Below are 20,423 nucleotides of genomic sequence, written 5' to 3' on the forward strand. Positions count from 1 at the left end.
AGAAGGTTGAAAGACTTCTGACAACCCTCAAAATAGAATAGATTTAATAAAATATGTAGATCCCTAATTGAAATACGTGGTATGTGAAAAGGCTGAACAAACGTGCTGCTAGTGTGTACAGTATTTGGCAGCAGTGCACACATTTTGGCAGGCTCAGTAGCCTTCCCTGAATTGGAGAAAGGGTGGGCCTCTTTCCTGATACCACACCGGCTTTCCGAGCACTCAGAGGCATGATAATTCCTGCAGTTTCCAAATGCTTTTTGAAGCCCAGTGCAAGATTGGAGATCATTCACTGTAGCACCTGTGAGGAGTCTTCCTGTAATGTCCCTGTAGAGCAAGAAAAGGTGGGCTTGTCTGTCTCACCCTTTTTGCACAAATGCTCAGTATTATTGTCCTTTCTCTTAATTAGGCCTCCCGTGTTTCAGCAGCCCGTAATTTTCCTGGGCGCAGATGTTACTCATCCACCAGCTGGAGATGGGAAAAAGCCATCCATTGCTGCGGTGAGTAAACTATGTATCAGTCAGACCAGCCATGTATTGTGTTGTGTGTGTATGCAAATATATTGATTGCATGGCATTTATATTTTATATTTCTATATTGTCCTTCCATGGAGAGAATATGGAAAATATTTCTACGTAAGGAGAATATAGAAAAGGGGTTCAGAGCACTGGGCACTTGGTCTACTGTTTTCTATTGCACTACAGTCATCTTTGGCGACTAAGAACCTGCCCGGAGAGCTTCAGCTATTAGGTGCTATAGAATTTTAAGAAATAAATACTAGTTTGTAGGGCTTTTTAAAAGAAGGCTTCATTCAGGGGCTGGAGCAGCAAGACACACTGCACTGCCGCCTCAAAGCTAGTTTTTCTCATTCCACCGTAGTGAACAGTTGCAGGTTCCATGTCTGTTTGGCTGAACCAGATTAATCCCATTGGAGCAAGGTTTTCCTTGTTTGCAGGGCAGGCAGAGTGGATGGGGGGGGGGGGAACGCAGTTGCGATTTTTGAGCAGGCATCCAGTTGATAGTCCCTTGCCACCTCAAGGGAGCCAGGCAGCCTCACAGCTGCATCCCAGCTCTGCACGTGATTCCAGTGCTGATGCAGTGTTGTGGCTCTTTGGAGCACTGAGGGGTCTTTAGCCCTGGGGATCAAGTTTGTGATGCCTCGCTGGGCTTGTCAGAGCTTACAACCCCCAAATGGACAAAGAGGACTACTTCCGTGACACACTGTATGCAGTAAAACATGGTCCGGATAGTTCCAGCATCTCTCTTCTTCCTCTCACCTAGGCATAAAGTCATTTGGTGAGGGCTTGCTGCATGCCTGCCACCAAGAAAAATGCAACCGACGCTGGTTTATTTTGTTGGGCTTTTGATTTTTATCTCATTGTTCAAGCTCCCCAATTATTTACGGCTGGCTGATCGGTTTTTAGTGTGCTTAGGTTTTTGTCGGATGGCAAGAGGTTGTCATTCTTGGATGTGTGTGCCTGACTTCACGCACAGGAGACAGACTGCTGATCGGCTGCACTGTGGAAAAACGGGATGGCTTGGCTGGCTGCAGAGAGCAACAAATGGCCGGGCCGTTTGCGTCTGCCTTAGCTGTACGGAGATCCATCCCACTTTTGCATCTGGCTTCATAGCTGGGATCGGATCCTGCTGTGGTTGAGGGGAACCATGCTTGTGGCCATCGGGCTCTTAGACGCACTTGCTTATTAAAACACTCTTCAACAGGTTGTAGGTAGTATGGATGCCCACCCTAATCGATACTGTGCCACTGTGAGAGTCCAGCAGCATCGTCAAGAAATCATCCAAGATTTGGCTGCCATGGTCAGGGAACTGCTGATTCAGTTCTACAAATCAACCCGATTCAAACCAACTCGGATTATTTTCTACAGAGACGGTGTTTCAGAGGGACAGTTCCAGCAGGTTATTTTTCCTTCCCCCCTGCACCCTCACCTTTTCTTTTATGGTTTTACATCAGTGTTGTGTTGTTTCTATGTATAATGTTATTTAAGGAGGGGAAACACAGATGTTTTCATGGGTGGATCTTAGTTATGCCTTACATCATCCCACCTTCTTGCAAAAGTCTTGAGGCAGCGCCCAAGATTTCTCTCCCTCTTGACCTCCTCCTTGAAACAGTTTTTTGAGATGGGTTGTACTGAGTGACAGTTCAGGCCATGATCTCCTGGTGAACATGGCTGAACAGGGGTGTATACCTGGGCCCCTCTGACCATCGTTCAGCTCGCTAACCTTGATGCACATTGGCTGGATCCTTCATGGCAATTGTCAACCTTCCCATTTCCTGGTTGTGAACAGATGGAAAGGATTCCCCCATTGATTCCCTGGCTCTTGTCAGGGGGCTTACCTCGTTTTGCAAGAATCCTTCCCTGTTTCTGCCCGGGAAGAGCAAGATATTAAGTGATGTCCCTAGATAGTGGTTGGCTGCTAAGCCAAGAAACCTGGATCCCGGGCAAAACTCATTGCTGGAATTGGCTCACTCTGTAGTTGTGCCCATGGATGAAACCTTCAGATTATGGTACCATTTATCAGGGTCAGTCATTTAACAGAACTTCATGAATAAGCTGGGTGGAGTTACTTGTTTTCAAAATTTAAAAAAAAATGTTTGGTGTTAGAGACCAGTTAAAGCTCGGTTCTTAAAGTCAATGCAGCAGTGTACTTGGTTTCATTTAGGCTACTGACACTTGTGCCACTGAAACTGGGCAAAGGAGCAGGGCAAGGGAGTCTGTGGATGAGAGCACAGGGGTGATCCCATAGCCTGCCTCCTGCCCCTAAAATTGTCAGAATCAATCCTGAAATCCTGCATGGGTGATAAGCAGCACTGGGATAATATAAAGTATTTGTCAGCCCAACTGGCATGCCCAGACCCGTGCAGCGTTTCATTACCGTGTTGATCTTGCTCCAAGTACAATCCAGTTTAATCTCATTAAGTAAAGAATGCAGGGTAGGTCCTGTGTTCTTGCACATTTAAGATCATCTGTTTTGCTGCGGGGAAAATACCTGAAGTGAGCTCGACACACGTAAGCAGTCAGAGTTCCAAAAGAGGAAACAAGTGTTTTCTGCTGTTTGTATGTGTGCATATGTAACATTTCGGGATGGTTCATTTTTCCATCCCACCCCTGTCTCCTTTCACCTAAGGTTCTCCATCATGAATTGCTGGCTATTAGAGAAGCATGTATTAAGCTAGAAAAAGACTACCAGCCTGGGATTACATTCATCGTTGTGCAGAAAAGGCACCATACCAGACTCTTCTGTACAGACAAAAATGAAAGGGTATGTATCTAGAGAGAAGCTGAGAATCTGCAAAATGATGACATTAATAGGCTAGTCCCAGACAGAAGTCTGTCAGAAACAGAAGAAAAGTTAAGTACCAGCAGTTCAGAGTAGAGCTGAGCTGGACAATGGAACAAAGGTTTGAACAAGTAGGTCCTTTGGTTTTTGAACTGCACTTTCAGAGAAAGGGAAAAATGTAATATGAGTTCTTTTTATGTTATTTTCACAGGTTGGGAAAAGTGGAAACATTCCAGCAGGTACAACAGTGGACACAAAAATCACCCATCCTTCAGAGTTTGACTTCTACCTGTGTAGTCATGCTGGTATTCAGGTACATTCTCAGTCCATTTTGTAATGAAACTCTGCAGTGGCCATTCAGTGTCCTCTGCACCTCAGCTCTGTGTGTGCTCGATTTATCGTTTATCCCTTTCTTTCTTGCATACCAGAATATAATTTATTTCCATTTTTCCTGGGGAAAAATAAATCTGTCCTTTCAAGAATAATTTAGGAAATTTACAAAGAAACACATTAAAAATTTCAAGAGGTTCCAGTTGAAAAAATAAGCCAGGAGGAAGGTTAAGGGACATGTGATGTTGGCATTCTAGGCTTATTTTGGCCATTTTATAGATTAATTATGATGACCACATGTTAAATAAGCATTTATTAAAACGGAAGAACATCTTTTAGGTTGTGATGTGAGTGTCTCTTGGTCAGACCTTTTATAGTACTGAATTACTAAATTACAAATTTTCCCAATATTGGACAATTTCCGATTTGTCTTCCATTTTCTTTTCCTTAGAGCTGGTGTGCATCAACCATTCTGGATTTGCCTCCCCTCTTCTGTGCTTAGTCCGTTTCGTGCATCTCCCTACATCCAATACCAGCTAGGGCTGGCAAGCAAGCAGGTGCAGTTCCTGCCTAGGGTGCTAATGCAGTGCTAGGTTTCCTGAGAACAAGAGTGGGGAAACTCGGGCTGGGGCCCCGTTCAGCCCCTGGGGCCAGTCCCCCGTTCTCCCAAGCCACCGGTTGTGTGGTGGTTTCTTGGACTTTCTGAAATTCTCCTTCCTCCTTTCATTCCAAATGGTTGAAATGCCTCTCCCGAGGTTAGTTACTGGAAGTAAGAGCTTTAGGCTACAATATGCTGGTAGTGCTCTTGTCTTTGGTCCAGCTCTTTGCCAGAATTCAGTGTCTGAGTATTTTCCCAAAATCAAATCTGGGCTTCAGGCTAAAAGAGTTTCCCAGCCTTGCCTTAGGAGAAGATAGGACAGGATTTCTCTGGGTTGCCCAAAAACACAGAAAGGGCATTGTAATTAAAACGAGGAAAGCATTTTCAGTGGTTTGGTTTGTTACTCAGTCCTTTACCTAGTTCTGACGTATCCTGTGGCAGCTTGAGGAATGCTCTGTGGGTCCCCTGACGGGGCACTCGGCCAAGCCATGCCTTGGCAGATGGAAGGAGGAAGCCTTTGCCGAGCACTTTTTGTGATCTGCTTTCAGGGAACAAGCAGACCATCTCACTACCATGTTCTCTGGGATGACAATCGTTTCTCTTCAGATGAGCTTCAGATTCTTACCTATCAACTGTGTCATACATACGTACGCTGTACTCGCTCTGTTTCAATCCCTGCGCCAGCATACTATGCGCACCTGGTTGCCTTCAGAGCCAGGTATCATCTGGTGGATAAAGAGCACGATAGGTAAGCTATTTGCAATAGAAGGACGTGGGCATGATTGGAGTCTGTGCCTCTTTCAGAAGGCTTTGTGGCTGCACGGCATTCTTTTGGTAGCTCGTCCGTCCCAGTGAATACGCAGTTCCGCCACCCATGAGCTTCCAGGCAAATTCCCGCCTCCCACCTTAACGGGGATCCACCATCACTTTTCTGATGTATCTTTTCAACAGGCTGTTAGATTTACCAACAGATACTTATTGATGGTGTGCCCAGGGGTACCCCTCTAGGTGAATAAAGCGACAGCAAGAGAGAGTGCATTGCCTTCCTCTTCTGTAGTGACATTGACTTGGTACTTATGCGGAAACATTTGGTTTAAAGGTTTGCATGGTTGAACATGCATATATACTGATGGATTTGATTTGAAAGAACATGAACCCTACGGCCATGCTAAGGTTTTGGGAATGCAACAGATTTAGCAATATTCCTCTGCTACATATGGCAGGAAATAATATTTTAGTTTTAGCATGATGAACTGGAGTGAGCTAAATTACTGGGATTGTGGCATTCAAGTTGGAGTTGGGGTTGATGTTTGCTTGCTGTAGAATAAAAGAGAAAAATGTTTTAAAATGGCAGGCTGGCCCTGACCCCCCCAAAACAAACAAACAAACAAAAAACAGATAGGCGAGTGATGGTAAGCAGTGTTTTCCTGTGTAATTTGGGAAAAGGTTCAAGATGCTGGCTGAGCTCATGCTAGATTGAACCCTTTGTGTCGAAAGGAAAGCCTTGCTAATTTGGGAAACCAAAATTAAGAACGTTCTCTCATCATTAGGTGTGTGGTAGATTGCAGGAAAACCTAGATATGCCAGCTCTTACCTCGTCGCTCATAAGCTGTCCGTAGCCTGTCACCAAAATTTGGAGCTGAAAGACCTGGGCTTTTCTATGGATAGCAGTTGAATATTAGGAGTTAAATTATTAAATCCTTTTCTGTTCTGTTGGTGGTTTGTTGCTTGTTTTTTCTCAGTTGATGTGGTCTGGGCTCATGGGAATATATAGCGAGATATCACCACTGCATTATGTAGAAATGTATTTCTGGCGAGGTGACCAATAAGATTACTCTCTCTTTTCTTTCCCTACCTCTTCTAGTGCTGAAGGAAGTCACACTTCTGGTCAGAGCAATGGCAGAGATCATCAAGCACTTGCAAAGGCTGTTCAGGTTCACCAGGATACATTACGCACCATGTACTTTGCTTGACATGTTGCAATGTTATAAGAAACTCAGTTCTGAGTTGGATTCACAGGAGACCAGCTGCACTTAGACCAACAGTTGCCCAAGATACAGCGACAGCCAGCAATGAGTGATGCATCATTATTTTATTAGATTATTAAATTATTGTTTTTCCATTTGCAAGGAAGCCTTCCGTCCGAAATTTCAGACTTGATTGTGAACTGTAGACCTGTATAAAATTGCACAGCTGTTATCATTGTGGATTTGCCAAAATCAAAAGCTGCTTATCAGGAGAAAAGAAAAGAAAAAAAAGAAAACCCACATTCTGTACTAAATCTAGAGCTGTGATCTCAGGGCTAAAACAAACAAACACTTCTCATTTAGTTATGCCTTTATATATACTTGTTTGTAACTAATCAAAAAATACCCACTTAAGATCAGGAACTGGAAAAAGCTATGAATTTGGGTGCCATTGAAAACTTTCATTCTAGATGCATTCACAAATGTTTTATTACTGAAATGCAAAAGAGACTTGTCCTCTGCTGTCTTTTATAGATGAACAGTCTGTGAAGGTCTACGGGCAAAAGTATTTTTTGAAGTTCTTGAATGTCTTTCATTGTGCTGTTTAAATTTTTTGTAGAATGAATTACGGAATTATTTCAGTTAGACAAAGGAGCTTATCTCTACTTTTTATTATGTCCACTCAAAGATCAGCAAAGTGTGCCATTTTGAAAAAAAACCTTAAAAAATATCCATTTTGATTATTAATCATGGAGTTTGTCCTGTAGGACTGTGACACTTACTTTTCCAAAGCTTTTCTAAAGAATACGGGTCTGTGGTGATACAGTACAATCTTTTTCACTGTTATGTTTGAATTAATGTAAAATTTATATATGTTTCACAGTATTAACATGATAGACTAGATGCTATTTATTTTCATTTACTATGGAGTGGTAAACATAGTTCTGTTAACATATCATAAATTGAAATGCTTTGGATTTTAGAAATGAGAAATGTATCATGTGGACACGAGCAATCCGAGTCAGAATTCATTAACCATAGCTTTTGTAAGTTCTCTGTTCATTTCAGCAAGGCTTTTCATCCATCTAAAACGAAGAGAGATTATACTGTAGCATTACTGGGTGTATTGCACCTTTCAAAAAGCAGGAATATGCAGCTGATTTGCATGGCAGAATTGAGAGATTTACCTGGTGTATAGTTTATTTAGCTTGTATCTGGAAGAACATTCAAGTGTTCCTCCAGCATAGAAGATCCAACATGTGGACATGCTTGTTAGATGTCCAAACAAAGTGGACATGAAAGAACAGTTCTGGATTAATTCAAGCACAAATATATAGTTTGAGCATCTGGAACATAGAAGTGGATGGAAAGAGATCTGATGTTTACTTGAGGAGGGAAGTATTGATCTTACATATGAAAAGAATAGAATACAATAGAAAGGGGTGAGGACAGATCCTGTTATCTTTGGAGAAGCATTAATTCAGATGGAGACCTGCTTAAAATGAAAGCATCCGTTCATTTGCACAATACTCATAAAAATAAGTATTCACAAATGCTGTTGCACTAATGATGACAACAGGAACACTACTAGGATACTGTAGAACAAATTCCAGGATGTTTTCCTCTTAATCTGATCTTATTGAAGTTAAAAAGCAAAAACTAGGCACATCGAATTAATGTCAAATCTTCAACATTTTTGAAACTTTCCTAAGATTAACTCAGATTTATTTTCTTTCTCCTGAAAAGCAGAACAGCTGCTGTTGCAAGGTGTGCCCATTTCTCCATTTAGTGAAGTAGGGAAAATGGGATCAGGCTGTGCTAGGGCTTTGATGGTATTGCTGGACTAATTGTTGATGCCTGAGCAAGGAAACATTCTTTCTGTTGCCTATAAAGAGTTAGGAATCTTATATACCAGTTAAAGTCTGCAACTAGTGAGCAGTGCCTCGTGTTGCCAAATGGATGCGGCTGCAACAGCAGGTGTTTTGGGCAAGAGTACATCATATTTTCTTTTGTTAAACTGTGTGTGTGTGTTTTTGTGTTTTAAAATTCTGTATGCAGTTTCAGCAGCTTGACAGCTTTAAGAAAAATGGGATCCTAGTGGGGTCTCCATCGTTCTGCTCTGGAAAGCAGATGGCAGCATATTCTTCTTAACTTAGAGTATGTGGAGTTTTTTGTGTTTTGTTTATGGATTTGTTGCACTTTCCAGCTAGTGTTAAGGAAGAGATTGATATGTGAAGTCATGCTCAAGTTTGCCCACCACTGATTTGGTGAGCAGACTAGTTTTAAAAGCTAATCTCCTGCTTTTGAAGTTCTGCCCTAATTAGCTGCCTGTTCCAGGCTGGCACTTAAGGTGGCATTGTTCATTCTTCCCTTGCTTCTCCACTTCCTTGAACTGACACCAGCAAGTAAGAGGTGGGCTAAGGTGTAGAATCTTCCTTGTCTTCCGCTTCAGAATTGGGTGACTGGGTCACAGCAAAGAGCTCTTTTCCATGGCTGCCGTTAAGTAGCAGTGACCTAAATTAAAAGCTCCTTTCTCTTGGTTCTTGCTGGCAGCCACTTCAATTTATTTTCATTCTTTCCATTTTCATTCTTTATTGTTAGCTAACTGCAGATGCATGTCCACAGTGATTGTCATGGGCTTACGTAGATCATTCTCCAAAGAATTAATGTTGTCTTGTCACTGGCCTCTGCAGCCGTATTTGTGTGCATAGCTTTCTGTGCAGAAGGAATATGATGGTTTTCTGATCATTAGATATTGTTGGGATAGAAAGGAGAAATGGATGTCATTTTCTTTCTTTTTCTCTTGTATACTGTAACCTTAAAAATGGTGTTTGGTTTTTCCTTGTTAGGTGCATGGCAAGCTAATGTCTAGCAAAATTCAGCATTGGGGTGGGGAGGGGTTGTAAAAATTTTGTTTTGAGCAATTGACAATGCACTTTGAAAAGGTAGGGCACTCTGAATATGCACAGGAACTGCTTTTTATAGTATATGCATAAACCAAAACTCCAAATTGAAACAAAGAATACACCTTTTTAAGTAGTTGTTTACTGCAGTGATTCTTGTAAGCACAGCAATATCTCAGGTGAAACTAATTTCATACACTTTTATCCAAAATATTCTCCATGAGAAGAGGGGAATAGTTTACAAAAACTGAGAAGTACAGGCATGTTGCATACCTGGAAAAGCTTCTAAATCTGGTTATCTTGTTTGAATTGCTTCATAAAGCAAACTTTTGTTACTAATTTGGCTTCTTTTAAAAATGGCTTCTCTTTAACTTGCAGAGAAACCTGGGCTTAATAGCGTCTTTAACAAAATTAATCAGTACCATTATTGGCATCCATGTTGACCTGTAGTCAAGCAGGTGTTGCAGAATTGCATCACCTATCATTGGTGTAGTATTTTTTCATATTTAAACTTAAGTTGTGCTGATTATTTCTCTATTCTACTGCTAGTTTGATGTTTAAGAATTCACTTAACTTTGTACTGAAGAATGAGGGCCTCATACCTCAGCCCTGTCAAGGAAAAACCACATAGGATTCAAGTTTGTCAGCTGTAACTTTTGCGTTTTCAGCTTTTCCGTGTTCTAAATTATTAACAGTATTGAGCTATAAAAGAAGAGTGCAGCAGTCCAAGGAAATGCTGCTATTTTAGAGCGCAAACCAATGAACCAGCATGATAACTGAAGCCATTTTAGTTTTAAAAGATATGTACTATAATTGGACTCTTGTGCCTTTTAAACAGTTGTCCTTGATGCAGACAGCACCAGTGCCTTCTGGAGCACGTGGGGCTTCCTGCTGACCTTTGCCCGGAGGCTGTGCTTTGTCAGCCGCAGGCAGTGATGTGAGGTCCGGGTGCAGAATGGACCCAATCTCCTCCCTGGCTCTTTCTGGGATTGCTGTGTGAGTTTGAGCAGCCAGGCTCCCTGATTCATCCCTTCAGCTTGGGTCATTGGCAGACATGCCGAGTTGAGCCATCTAGTTTTCATTACTGTTCCGGTGCTTGGAAAATTAGCATGTTTGCAGCCCTATTGAATATTGCTACAACAATGGCTAGGACATTGGAATTTAGTGCTGGCTTTTTGCTGTGCTAGTCTAACTTGGAGGGACATATCATGTGATTGCAGCTGACCTCTGTACAATTAGTTGCAATGGAGAGATGAATTCTCCCAGCATGTGGGGACCCCCCCTTCCCAGGTTCCTCCTCTTCACCCATGCCTAACATAATCACTCCCTCAGAGTTATTGCAAGCTTACACTTGTGCCTAAAATCTAGTTAACAACTTGTAGCGCTAAGGGAGGTATACAAGAATGCCAAGGTCTTGGAACCATCACAAGAGAATAGGTTCTCTTAATTCTTCAGGTTTTTTATGGTTCTTAAACATGGCACTGCCATGTGTTGCCTAAACTTACCATGGGGGAAGAAGCCTGTCTTTTCTTGGCAGCATAACATGGATTAGCTGGGTAGCCCCCACAGACCTTTTAACAAGGAATACCATGAACAAAGGAAGGGCGATGGAATAGCAGGTGTCCGGTAATAAGCCAGTGCATGCTTCAGAACATCCAGTCTCCTCTCGCGGAGGCTACATGGTCTCCCCTGCCCTGTGGACATGCTTCTCCTGTGCTTAGTAATGCAGACTTCATGGCTCTTGCGCTGCCCCAGTTTCGAGGAATCACTGAAGGCAGGAAGCTCAGTCTGGCCCAGTCCTGCCTACTCTGACAGCTGGCTGTTCAGGGTCTCAATCGGGGGAGTTTTACATCACCTGTGAACCCATTCAAGCTTTAAAAAAATATACTCAGCCTGGAGATACCAGGGATCAAGCTTGGGACCCTTTGTGTGCGGAGCATGACTTGTACCACTGAGCTATATCCTCTACTCAAAAGCGATCCCCCGCCCCCAAATAACTCATTAAACCTTTCCATCTCTATTTTGATGCTTCAGGAGGAAGGAGCTAGAACTGTGGCTGAAATGGGGTTTCTTGTTCTGGGGATTGTAGATAGAAATGTTGCCATATGTGTTATTACATCTCCTGTGGCATTGCTGAAGCCATAAGGTCTTTACACATAAGGAAAAGAATGTAAATAAGTTGTTGCAAGTCAGTGGTAGTTATAGATTAAATTGCATTTTTAAATGGAGGGTATACTTCAAAAGCAGTTCTTCCTTCTCTTTAAATTACAGCTTTGAAGATTGCAACATGGTATTGGCTCTTTGAGACTGAGACCATGTTGTTTATCTTCCTTTACATTTGTACACATTGGGAACTTGCTTCTAAAGGCCTCCTAGTAATCATTTCTAGGAGAAAACTCAAGCAGGATGTAATTGCACTGATTCTTATAACTTCCTTTTACTGCAATGAACTTTCTGTTTGCGTCTGCTGTAGTAATCGGAATAATACTGTATGTACAGTTAGGACCAACCCAGAGAGAAATGGTCAGTGTTTGACCAAATGGCCCATTTTACAGTATTAAGAGATAACCAGAATGCACATAAAAATTTCTTCTATGTATCTGTTTCTATGTAGCTTCAAATTCTTGAAGGGTAGAGTTTGCTTATTTTGCTTTATGTATTTTTATGAATTTGTTGTCTGCCTTCACTCCATAATTTCTTTCTTGTTCCTCTCTGAACTTTGCACTTTGCTTGCAAGACACTTCTCCCACCCAGTATATCACGTTCTAGTATAATCAGCTATATGTTCCTCTGCCATTTTAACCATTGCCCATGCTTTCTAGTTGAACAAGCATCTTTGTGATTGTGCCAATAGAAGTTGCTAGTGCAAACTTCAGCACCTGATTCACCGGGAATGTTTTAATGTGACTGTGGCTTTAACCAGATGCTCATGCTGGCTGAGAGCTTCCATATAGCCTGAGGTGCCTGATCCCACCTAAACTTGGAAGGTAAGCAGGATTGGGCCTGGTTGAAATCTGTATGGGTGACTTAAATGCTGTGAACCACCCAGAGAGCTTCAGTTAGGGGCAGTACAGAAATGTAAGGTGGTGATGAGGAGAAGGAGGAGTGAAACCCGTTACCAGCAGGCAAAATACAGACTTATGCTTCAGCTGGTATCCCAGTGGTGCTTATATAGGGGAACTATTCCGATGGAGTCTCAAACAGAAATCTCCATCCTAATTAAGTGGACGGCCCATATGACCTGCTGTGATTTGGGAACCTACTTCTGTGAACTGTCTTTATCTAGTGACACTCCAGGGTGCACTTGTTCTCTTTACTGTTGAGTTATTTTTGGCATGCCTCATAGAAAAATAAGCCAGTGTCCCTGCTCTGTTGCTTATTTTTCAGTGTCAGCCATTTTATCATGTTAAGCCTGATGTTAGGATCTGTTAGTTTGCGTCGTATGTACCTTAAGTCCCCCATTTAAGTTTCTGCTTTCTTTTTCTTTCTTTCTTTGTTTTTGCCTGAAGTATTAAAAGAGAATGTAGTGACTTGTCCAGATTGCTTAGTGAAGAATATTGTACTGCAAAGAGTTTAAAGACTACCTCCTACATTTCTTGAAAGGGATTAGGGTGCTTTCCTTCCTAAAATGAGATTTGACATTACTGAAAGTAGCCAAATTTCATGAATGGACCTGAGTTGCTATGACCTTTTGCCTTCGGATTTGAGAAGCTGGGTGCCATATAGGGTCTTTCAACATCCTTGATCAGAAAAAGCAAGGCTGGCTAGAAACCACAGGACGCTTTCTGTAAACTTGGCAAAATGCGAGGCACGGTCTTTCTTTCACGGATTTGGTGTGCTCATTTTCCTCCATTTCTTTAAAGATGCCAGGAGACTATGGCACAGCTGAGATTAACCTTGCAATTGCATTTTTCCCCACATGGCTGTTCCAAAATAAGGAATGTTTTGGTGTGTTGGCATCTTGTGCTCCTGCAGGAAATTTTGTGACTGTAAATGTAGAGTATGTTGGCAGCAGGTTGGACATGTGCTTTCAGTGGCAGTTCCCAATGACCTGTTAGATTTTAAAACTATTTCAGAAAAGGTTCTCTCTTTAGTATGTGGAACTGCTGTACAAAAAACAGGTCCAGCATCACCTTGGGCATAAGAACTAGTTGTGGCGGCATTTGGATCCAGGTGTGGAAAAGTAATTTGATGGTGCTTTAAACATTTTGAATCTACATTGAAATTATTGTGTTAAATATTTTTAGGATACTATTTAGGTAACATTTCTTGAAATATCCTTGAAAATGCTAGTTCCCCTACACAGATTATAACTTACACAAACTCTTAATGTGCAAAAAGCAAATCAAAACAGGTTCTTTAAATGTTTGAGTGTGTTCTCTTTCAATAGACAACAATTTGTTCACACCTAACATCTTAATAGGTTGCAGCTGAAGGTGCTTTTTATCTCTAAACTGTAGAAAACTGCCTTCTAATCATCACATTATTCTGATGGTTGAATGCATCATCCTTTTTATATGTACAGTAAGCTTATTACTGTAAAATTTGCTGCTGCAGTTTATAGGGCTGTTAACCATAAATCATTTACTGTGACATAGGGTAGTTAATGCAAGTCATCCTGGGATTTATAGTTTAGGACATTATTAATAGTGTTTATAGTCAAGAATGTTAATAAAAACTACTATCTAGTTGTGAGAAACCTTACAAGTAATCTTCTATCAAAGATTAGGCACATTTGTTAGTGGTCTGCAAATAGGTCAGTGTATATTTTCTTCCCAAATATAAGATAGATTGATTCCCCAAAAGAAGCTACAACCTTGAGTTTACAAGAGCTGAGCTGGGTTATGAAGGAGGGGCATTCATCCATTCTTTCACAGGGATGTCGTAAGATGGAAACAACTTGATAGCCCACGACAGCATATATTTATCCATCCCTTGATGTTTGGGCAATGGAACAGGCACTAGTTAAGTACGCAGGTACCCATCATTTTTTTTTTTTTTTTAACTAACACTGGCCAATATCTAGAGAGCCACTTAAGGTCTGACCCTATCTCTGGATGGGAATTTTTATCTCGGAGCAGCAGACCTCCAACATGCTATATCCCAGTCTGGTTTTGAAAGTAGGCTTTCATGTAAAGACCTTTAGAACTTGGTTGGGTGTATAGCCTGAGTTCTGGAAGGTAGGATCCTTGGTCTCCTAGCTTGATATTTTGGACAATGCCAAATAGTAGCTCTGATGGGACTGGGGAAAACTCTATAGATGTTTTTGCGTGCAACATGTGTGCTTTACTACAGCCATGTTCCTCCTAGTTAAGAGTTCTTTTGGATCACGGCCCACATCCTTTCCCTGAAATGACATGGGCAGGCATGGTGAGTAGCTCTGAATTGGCTGCCAGAAATAGCAAGCATCGTTGAGCTGGTATTTCTCTCAATCGTCCCCAGCAGGCTTAGGCAAGAGAACATACCCTGCTTGCTTCTCCTTCGTAATGCAGGGGACATCTTGCATACCAGGAAACGGGATGTTGGACCAGGTAGATGTTTTAGTCTGGTCTAGTAGGGCTTGGTTCCTGATTTTGCACACTGGGGTTTGAGGGAAACCAATGTGGAATCTGTACTGGTCCTGTGTTGTAGGAGATTTTGGGGGTATTTCTGTCTGGGTGTCAAAGATGGGTCTTTGTCCTTTATTCCCAATCACTTAGCAAGCCATGAGAGAAGGGAGACTTTCTCCATTATGCTGAGGGGGTTAGAGACTTCTCACAAGAATTATGACTGCAGGTAGTACCTTGTGGAAACTGCATGACTGACCACAGGATGTTTCAAAGGGTAGGCCAACTAAAATGCAACATCAGTATGATTCTTTCTAAGAGAGGAATTATTCTCCTATTGCTCCTAGAGTAAGCCTAGATCCAAGGTGTGCGTTTGTGATCTTTTGGGAAACCTCTTGAATTCTTTTGGGAGATTTCTGAATTCATGCATCTTTTCTTGCAGACAGTTAAGGTCCTAGAATACCAGTGGAACAAATTGAGAACAATGTATGCAAATAGCTCTGACATTGCCCAGTATCATGGATGTTCAGGACTGCCCAGGAAATTAGGGTTTCTTGGGAAAAGAAATTGGGTCTGTCCTCTTTTTAAAAAAAGAAAACTACCTCTACGTGTGAGTTGGCGGTATTGTGGGCACCTTTTTAGTTGCTTTTAATGAAATAGAAGGGTGTGGGGCAGCAGACAACACATGGAACTATTTTCTACCCCACCACCCACTTCCTACTGATAGAAACTGCTGATGATAATCCAGACTTTTCTCAGGAGGCAGGTATGTTATTTTTCTTTGCTCTTTTTCTCTGTATTATAAAAGTCACAGTGTCTTCTCTTTCTCAGAGGATTGTTTCATGTTTAAAGATGTACACCTAAAACTCTTTTATGCATACCTATCGGAGAAACACATGGGTTTGAAAAAAGAATAGCTCTGCTTTTATGTGGCATGTCCCCTGGATGGCAAACACAGGTTTGCTGTTTGTGTAATGCCTCAGGATTCCAGCAGTTGCAGTTTGAGACCCCAGCCCATGCGGATGAAAGTGATTGATTTGTCCAGTAGCTGTCATTCCAGAATAGTAAAATGTTGTTGTATAAAACCTTCTACAGAATGGGGGAAACACAAGACTAGAATGTATAATGGAATCTGACTTTGAGTTGGTACACTTCATATTTAACTGACATTTCCTGGGAGTATTTTAACTCTTAGTTCAATGTAAGCAATTATTGTGGATGGGTGTGAGTGAGTGTGAGAGGGAGGGAGAGATCCAGAGTTAGTTCCCATTCAAACAAGTGAGACACACGCCATGATTGGATTGAAACCCAACTTAAGCTAACTTAGCCTGGAACCAAACCATTGAGTGTGGGACGGGGAAGAGAGAAATACCTGGGAACGTCTCTACCGATACCCGTTTCTATCTTGCCAACAAAGAAGAATAAGTCTCTGAATGATTAAAAATATCATCACTCAATTTACAAGTACATGAAAAAGAGGAAGGGAGTGAAGGGCCTTGTTCAAGTGGTACTAACTATAAATGCATTTACAGCATGTCTATTCAGTGCATGTCTATTCAGGCATGTGCATGTCTATTCAGAAGGAAGCGGCTATTGGATAAGCTGGTATAGGATTGCAGCCTTAACTAGGTTATGACCTTTTGCTGCCTCAGCATGGCAGGGTTCCAGGCTCACAGAATAATCGTCTCTGTAGAAATGTAAAATTAGCACTTGAGGAATATATAATTTTATTTCTACCCATTAGCAGCATTGTACAGTTTCCATGTCGTTATATAGATTGTATACATCACTCTATACATTCATCTGTAAAAGCTCTGTGTAGGAGAACTAGTATTAATGCAGTGTGTGTACCTTAAGTACTTTAGTTACATGCTTGCTTGATGCTGTGTGGTGATGTTTCTTTAACTTAAGCCTTAACAAATGTATTAAATTTGTCTAAGATCAGAATATGCAAAAACATTCATTTAGTGTAAGATTAGCTCTTTTCCTGTGAAGGCACAAGACTTTCTTTTTTTAATTAAATGTTACCATCCTTAAAACAGGTCCAAGTTTTTGAGGAGGCTCTGTAACCTGCCTATAATTCATCCTACCCCCGTTTTTTACAGAAATTATATGGCCTGGATTTGACTCCAGGATACAGTCATGCTGTTGATCCAAGCATGTTGTGGTTATATGGATTAAATATTAAGTAATTCGATTAAATTTGTTTTAAAGGGCTAGGGGATTAATTATTGATTCATTCCCCCAACTGAAATGTAGTTGTGTAAAAGAGGATTGACTATTTTTAAATATGTAAATATGTTGGATTCTGCAATAGTAATGTTTTTTGCATCTTGTAACTGACATTAAATCCTTCTGTCTTCAAGATAAATTAGAGTGGCAAATGGAGTGGTGGGGACGCAGCTCTCTTCCAGTTTGGATCTACCTCAGACTAAGCAGTTGGGTGCTAATTTATTCAAATTATCATTGAGATAGTCCAAAGTGACCAAACCGTATGTGATTACTTGTCCTCTGAAGAAAAAGATATATGGGGGTGGGTGGGTGGTGTTACAAAAATGCATTTTATTTTTTTCTTTGTGCCTTTTGTGTTGAGTCCCAATGCATAGCAAAAACAAGTCATACTCCAATACTAGAATTAAATCCTTATAAACAGCTAAACTGAAAACTGTGTCAGGTTTCTGAAAATGTAAAAGTGTATTTTTTGTGTATTAAACTATAAAGATATACAGCATAAAGGAACGCTCGTAAATGAGGAGATACTTTTTTTTGAGTAGACACAAAACATGATACTTACATCCCAGATTATTCTATGCATACATTTGTATGGTCATGCACCAAGCTCTTTGTAGCTTCTTGATTAGTAGGAAGTGGTTTGGAATTTTAGTCTTGGGATGAATATGCACAAAACAAGGAATGAAGTAGCTTTGCTTCATTTAACAGGGACATGTCCGGCCACTTTTGGAAGATCAAATCTTGGCTTGATAAGCTGGGACATGTGCAAACCTCCTGCATCCACTTGACTCCTCCCCTTATACCAACAGGGAAACAAGCTAGGAATGCATATTTAGCCATAGGCTTTCACAAGAAACCATGGTTAATGGCGCTAAAGCAGCCCTGAATATGAAGTGCTGGATTAAAGTTCCCATCCATATCCTGGCTTGTTTGGAAACCATTGAATTATACTTCCTAGTATGGACGCGAAGGATGTCAGTGGTTCCCTTCGCTTGTTTGCCTGTGCAAGAGGCGAAAGGGCCTGCATGCAGTTGCTTGAATATCATGTACTTCAGCTTAAGTTGAGATTTGATTGTCCAGAACCTGCTTTTGTTGGCTGTGGCACTCTGACCATTCGTGAAAACGTGCGTGTACATAGAGCTACTAATACCGAAGCTGTGCATATATACAAGTGTATAATCAGTGGAAGTGGTGTTTGCATATGTCAGGTATGGGAATAAAAACATCAGAGTAACTTGCTGCATGCTTTTATATAACACTTTGAATACCCTTTTTATATAGAACTTTTTTTACTTTTTTTGGAGACTGAGTTGTAATATACTATTGTTTTTGAAGATTGGAAATTTGACTTTATAAACAGTAACCAATACAGCATGGAAAGCTTTCCTGTAAAATAATATTTAGTTTTAATATTGAAAAAAGCAAAAATAAAAAAATAAAGCAGAGCACCGACATTCCTAAGTGACAGGATTTAAGCTATACCCTAAAGGAGATTTTTTTGCTGCAGAGAGACTCAATCAACAGGAAATAAATGTGTGCTACAAACTGCCCCACTGGGTCTATAAGTAAAGCTATATTTTATAAGAGAGTAACCATCCTTTTAATATGCTGCATATAAATGATCAGCATTGTTGCACTTTCTCAGTAATAATGTCCTGTAAATTGGCTTGTGGTAAAGAATTTAAAAATGTTTTAATGTACCATAGTACTTTGGGCAGAAGGTAAGAAGACTTACAGGTACCTCAAGATTGAAACAAGAGCCTGAATATGCTGCATTTTGTTCCTTTTTATGTCATAGAGCATTTTGTTTGGCTTTCATTAGCTTTATTATTGTTACTGGCTACCTGGCTTTTAATTTGTACTTGTTGGATCCCCTGAAGAATTCTGAGAGTTGGTCTCTCTTCACTTGGTTAGATATTCTTACCCGACCGATGTTAGTTCAGTATATGGCATGAAATCTGCCCTGCGTTGTACCATAGAGGATGTTTTTACAGAGTAGATTTTGAGAAGGATACAAAGATTGTAAAACAGGCAATTTATATGTTGTCTCTTGGTTTATGTGTTTTATAATTACTGGACATAACTCAGACAGGGGATTGCTTTTGAACTTGGACCTGTAATAATTATATCCTGACCAAGGAATAAGCTAACAAACCAGTTAGGACAACCTAGCTGGAAGGCTGAGCCACACTGGTATGCCAAAAACGCCTCCCCCCCCCCCCATTCAGAGATTGAATTACTGTCCAAGTGACTTCGAACAACATAAGCCCTGTTGTTTAGATGCTTTAGATGTAATTTCCTTCAGAATAATTTAAGTTGGCAATTTCCATTCCCCAAGTACACTATAACATGGATAAAGAGGGAATTGTTTGAGGGGGAGGGATGAAGAGAAACGCTTGAACGACACTTCAGAAGACTGTGAAATTCAACATTTGTTGTCCTGTTTTTAAGCTTAGGTGGTTCCTCTTTCCATGTTTGTTTTACAGCTTGCTAGTAAAATACTTTGCACTACTTCTGCAATAAACCCATGTCAAACTAACTTTTTTTTTGTTTTGGTTTCTTGTGTATGTGTGCGTGTGTATATATATAAACTACTACTAAAGATTTAGCATAGTGTTTTTTACCTCCTTACCATAAGACATGTAACAAGCCCAAAATGCTGTAAACCTTGATGAAATATGTGAATGATATTTTATAAAGTTATTTTGTATGGTGTCAATTTTGTTTCTGCCTCATAGTATGTCAATAAATTACTCATATTTACAAGTTCAAATGTATACTTTTCTATTATGCAGCGTAGATTTCAGTTGCCTGCAAATTTTTTTATCAACTCCCTCCTCTGCAGGGAGTTCATGTTGGTGTTTTTTATTGTCAACAACTTTCCTGTGCAATAGGTTAGGCTAAGAGATGTCTGCACACAAGAGTAGTCACCCGGTCAACTTTATTGTTGGGGAAGAATGTCGTCCTTTCAGGATAGCTTTAGGGTGCAATCATATTGTGACACTCTACGGACTGGAAGTCTTGGCAGCCATCTAATGCAGGGCAGGAAGTGCCGCAGAGGCTGTCTTCACCTTCCTCTCCCTCCTCGAAGGAGCTTCTCCTCAGGTTGCATTCCTGAATGTGGAGGGAAGCTGGCACAGCTGCAAGCGGGGACAGGGGTTGGAGCATTCTTTTTGATCTGGTAGTCCAAAATATCTTATGGCTTTCTGTCTAGAGGCCCTAGGATTGCTCCCTTACGCTTTGCAACTTTCTGATACTGTGTAGAAGTTGAGCTGTTTGTTTATTGGTTTCATTCCCACAGGACTTGTGAGCCCAAGACGATGGTCGATCTGCTAATAGCATGACAGGATGATATAAACTTAGCTTTAAGAAATGTCCTTTTCACAGAATGGATAGGTGCATGGGTCATGTCAGGAAATGTGCCCCTGGGGTCTTCCATATCCTTTACCAAAGAAACCACCTAAGCAATGCATCTCCTGTGCCTTGTTCCTTTAATCAGCATAACCCAAATTCCTGAGGGCCCTTCATATTTTAAAGCCACAGACAG

General features: G+C 40.9%; 1 protein-coding gene across 2 annotated transcripts in view; it reads left to right on the plus strand.

Moving 5' to 3' along the window:
* Positions 1 to 19,649, plus strand: part of AGO2 (argonaute RISC catalytic component 2) — a 55,964-nt gene extending 36,315 nt beyond the window's left edge. For both annotated transcript variants that reach the window (XM_044452863.1, XM_044452864.1), the window contains exons 14-19: positions 410 to 500; positions 1,723 to 1,917; positions 3,148 to 3,282; positions 3,512 to 3,613; positions 4,777 to 4,976; positions 6,093 to 19,649. In XM_044452863.1, coding sequence (XP_044308798.1) covers positions 410 to 500; positions 1,723 to 1,917; positions 3,148 to 3,282; positions 3,512 to 3,613; positions 4,777 to 4,976; positions 6,093 to 6,201 — 832 coding nt within the window. In that variant the 3' untranslated portion in view covers positions 6,202 to 19,649. The remainder of the gene's footprint in view (positions 1 to 409; positions 501 to 1,722; positions 1,918 to 3,147; positions 3,283 to 3,511; positions 3,614 to 4,776; positions 4,977 to 6,092) is intronic.
* Positions 19,650 to 20,423: the final 774 nt, after the last annotated feature.

This window comes from Varanus komodoensis, unplaced genomic scaffold (genome assembly GCF_004798865.1).
Source record: "Varanus komodoensis strain SLA01 unplaced genomic scaffold, ASM479886v1 scaffold75, whole genome shotgun sequence".
NCBI classification, from domain to species: Eukaryota; Metazoa; Chordata; class Lepidosauria; order Squamata; family Varanidae; genus Varanus; species Varanus komodoensis.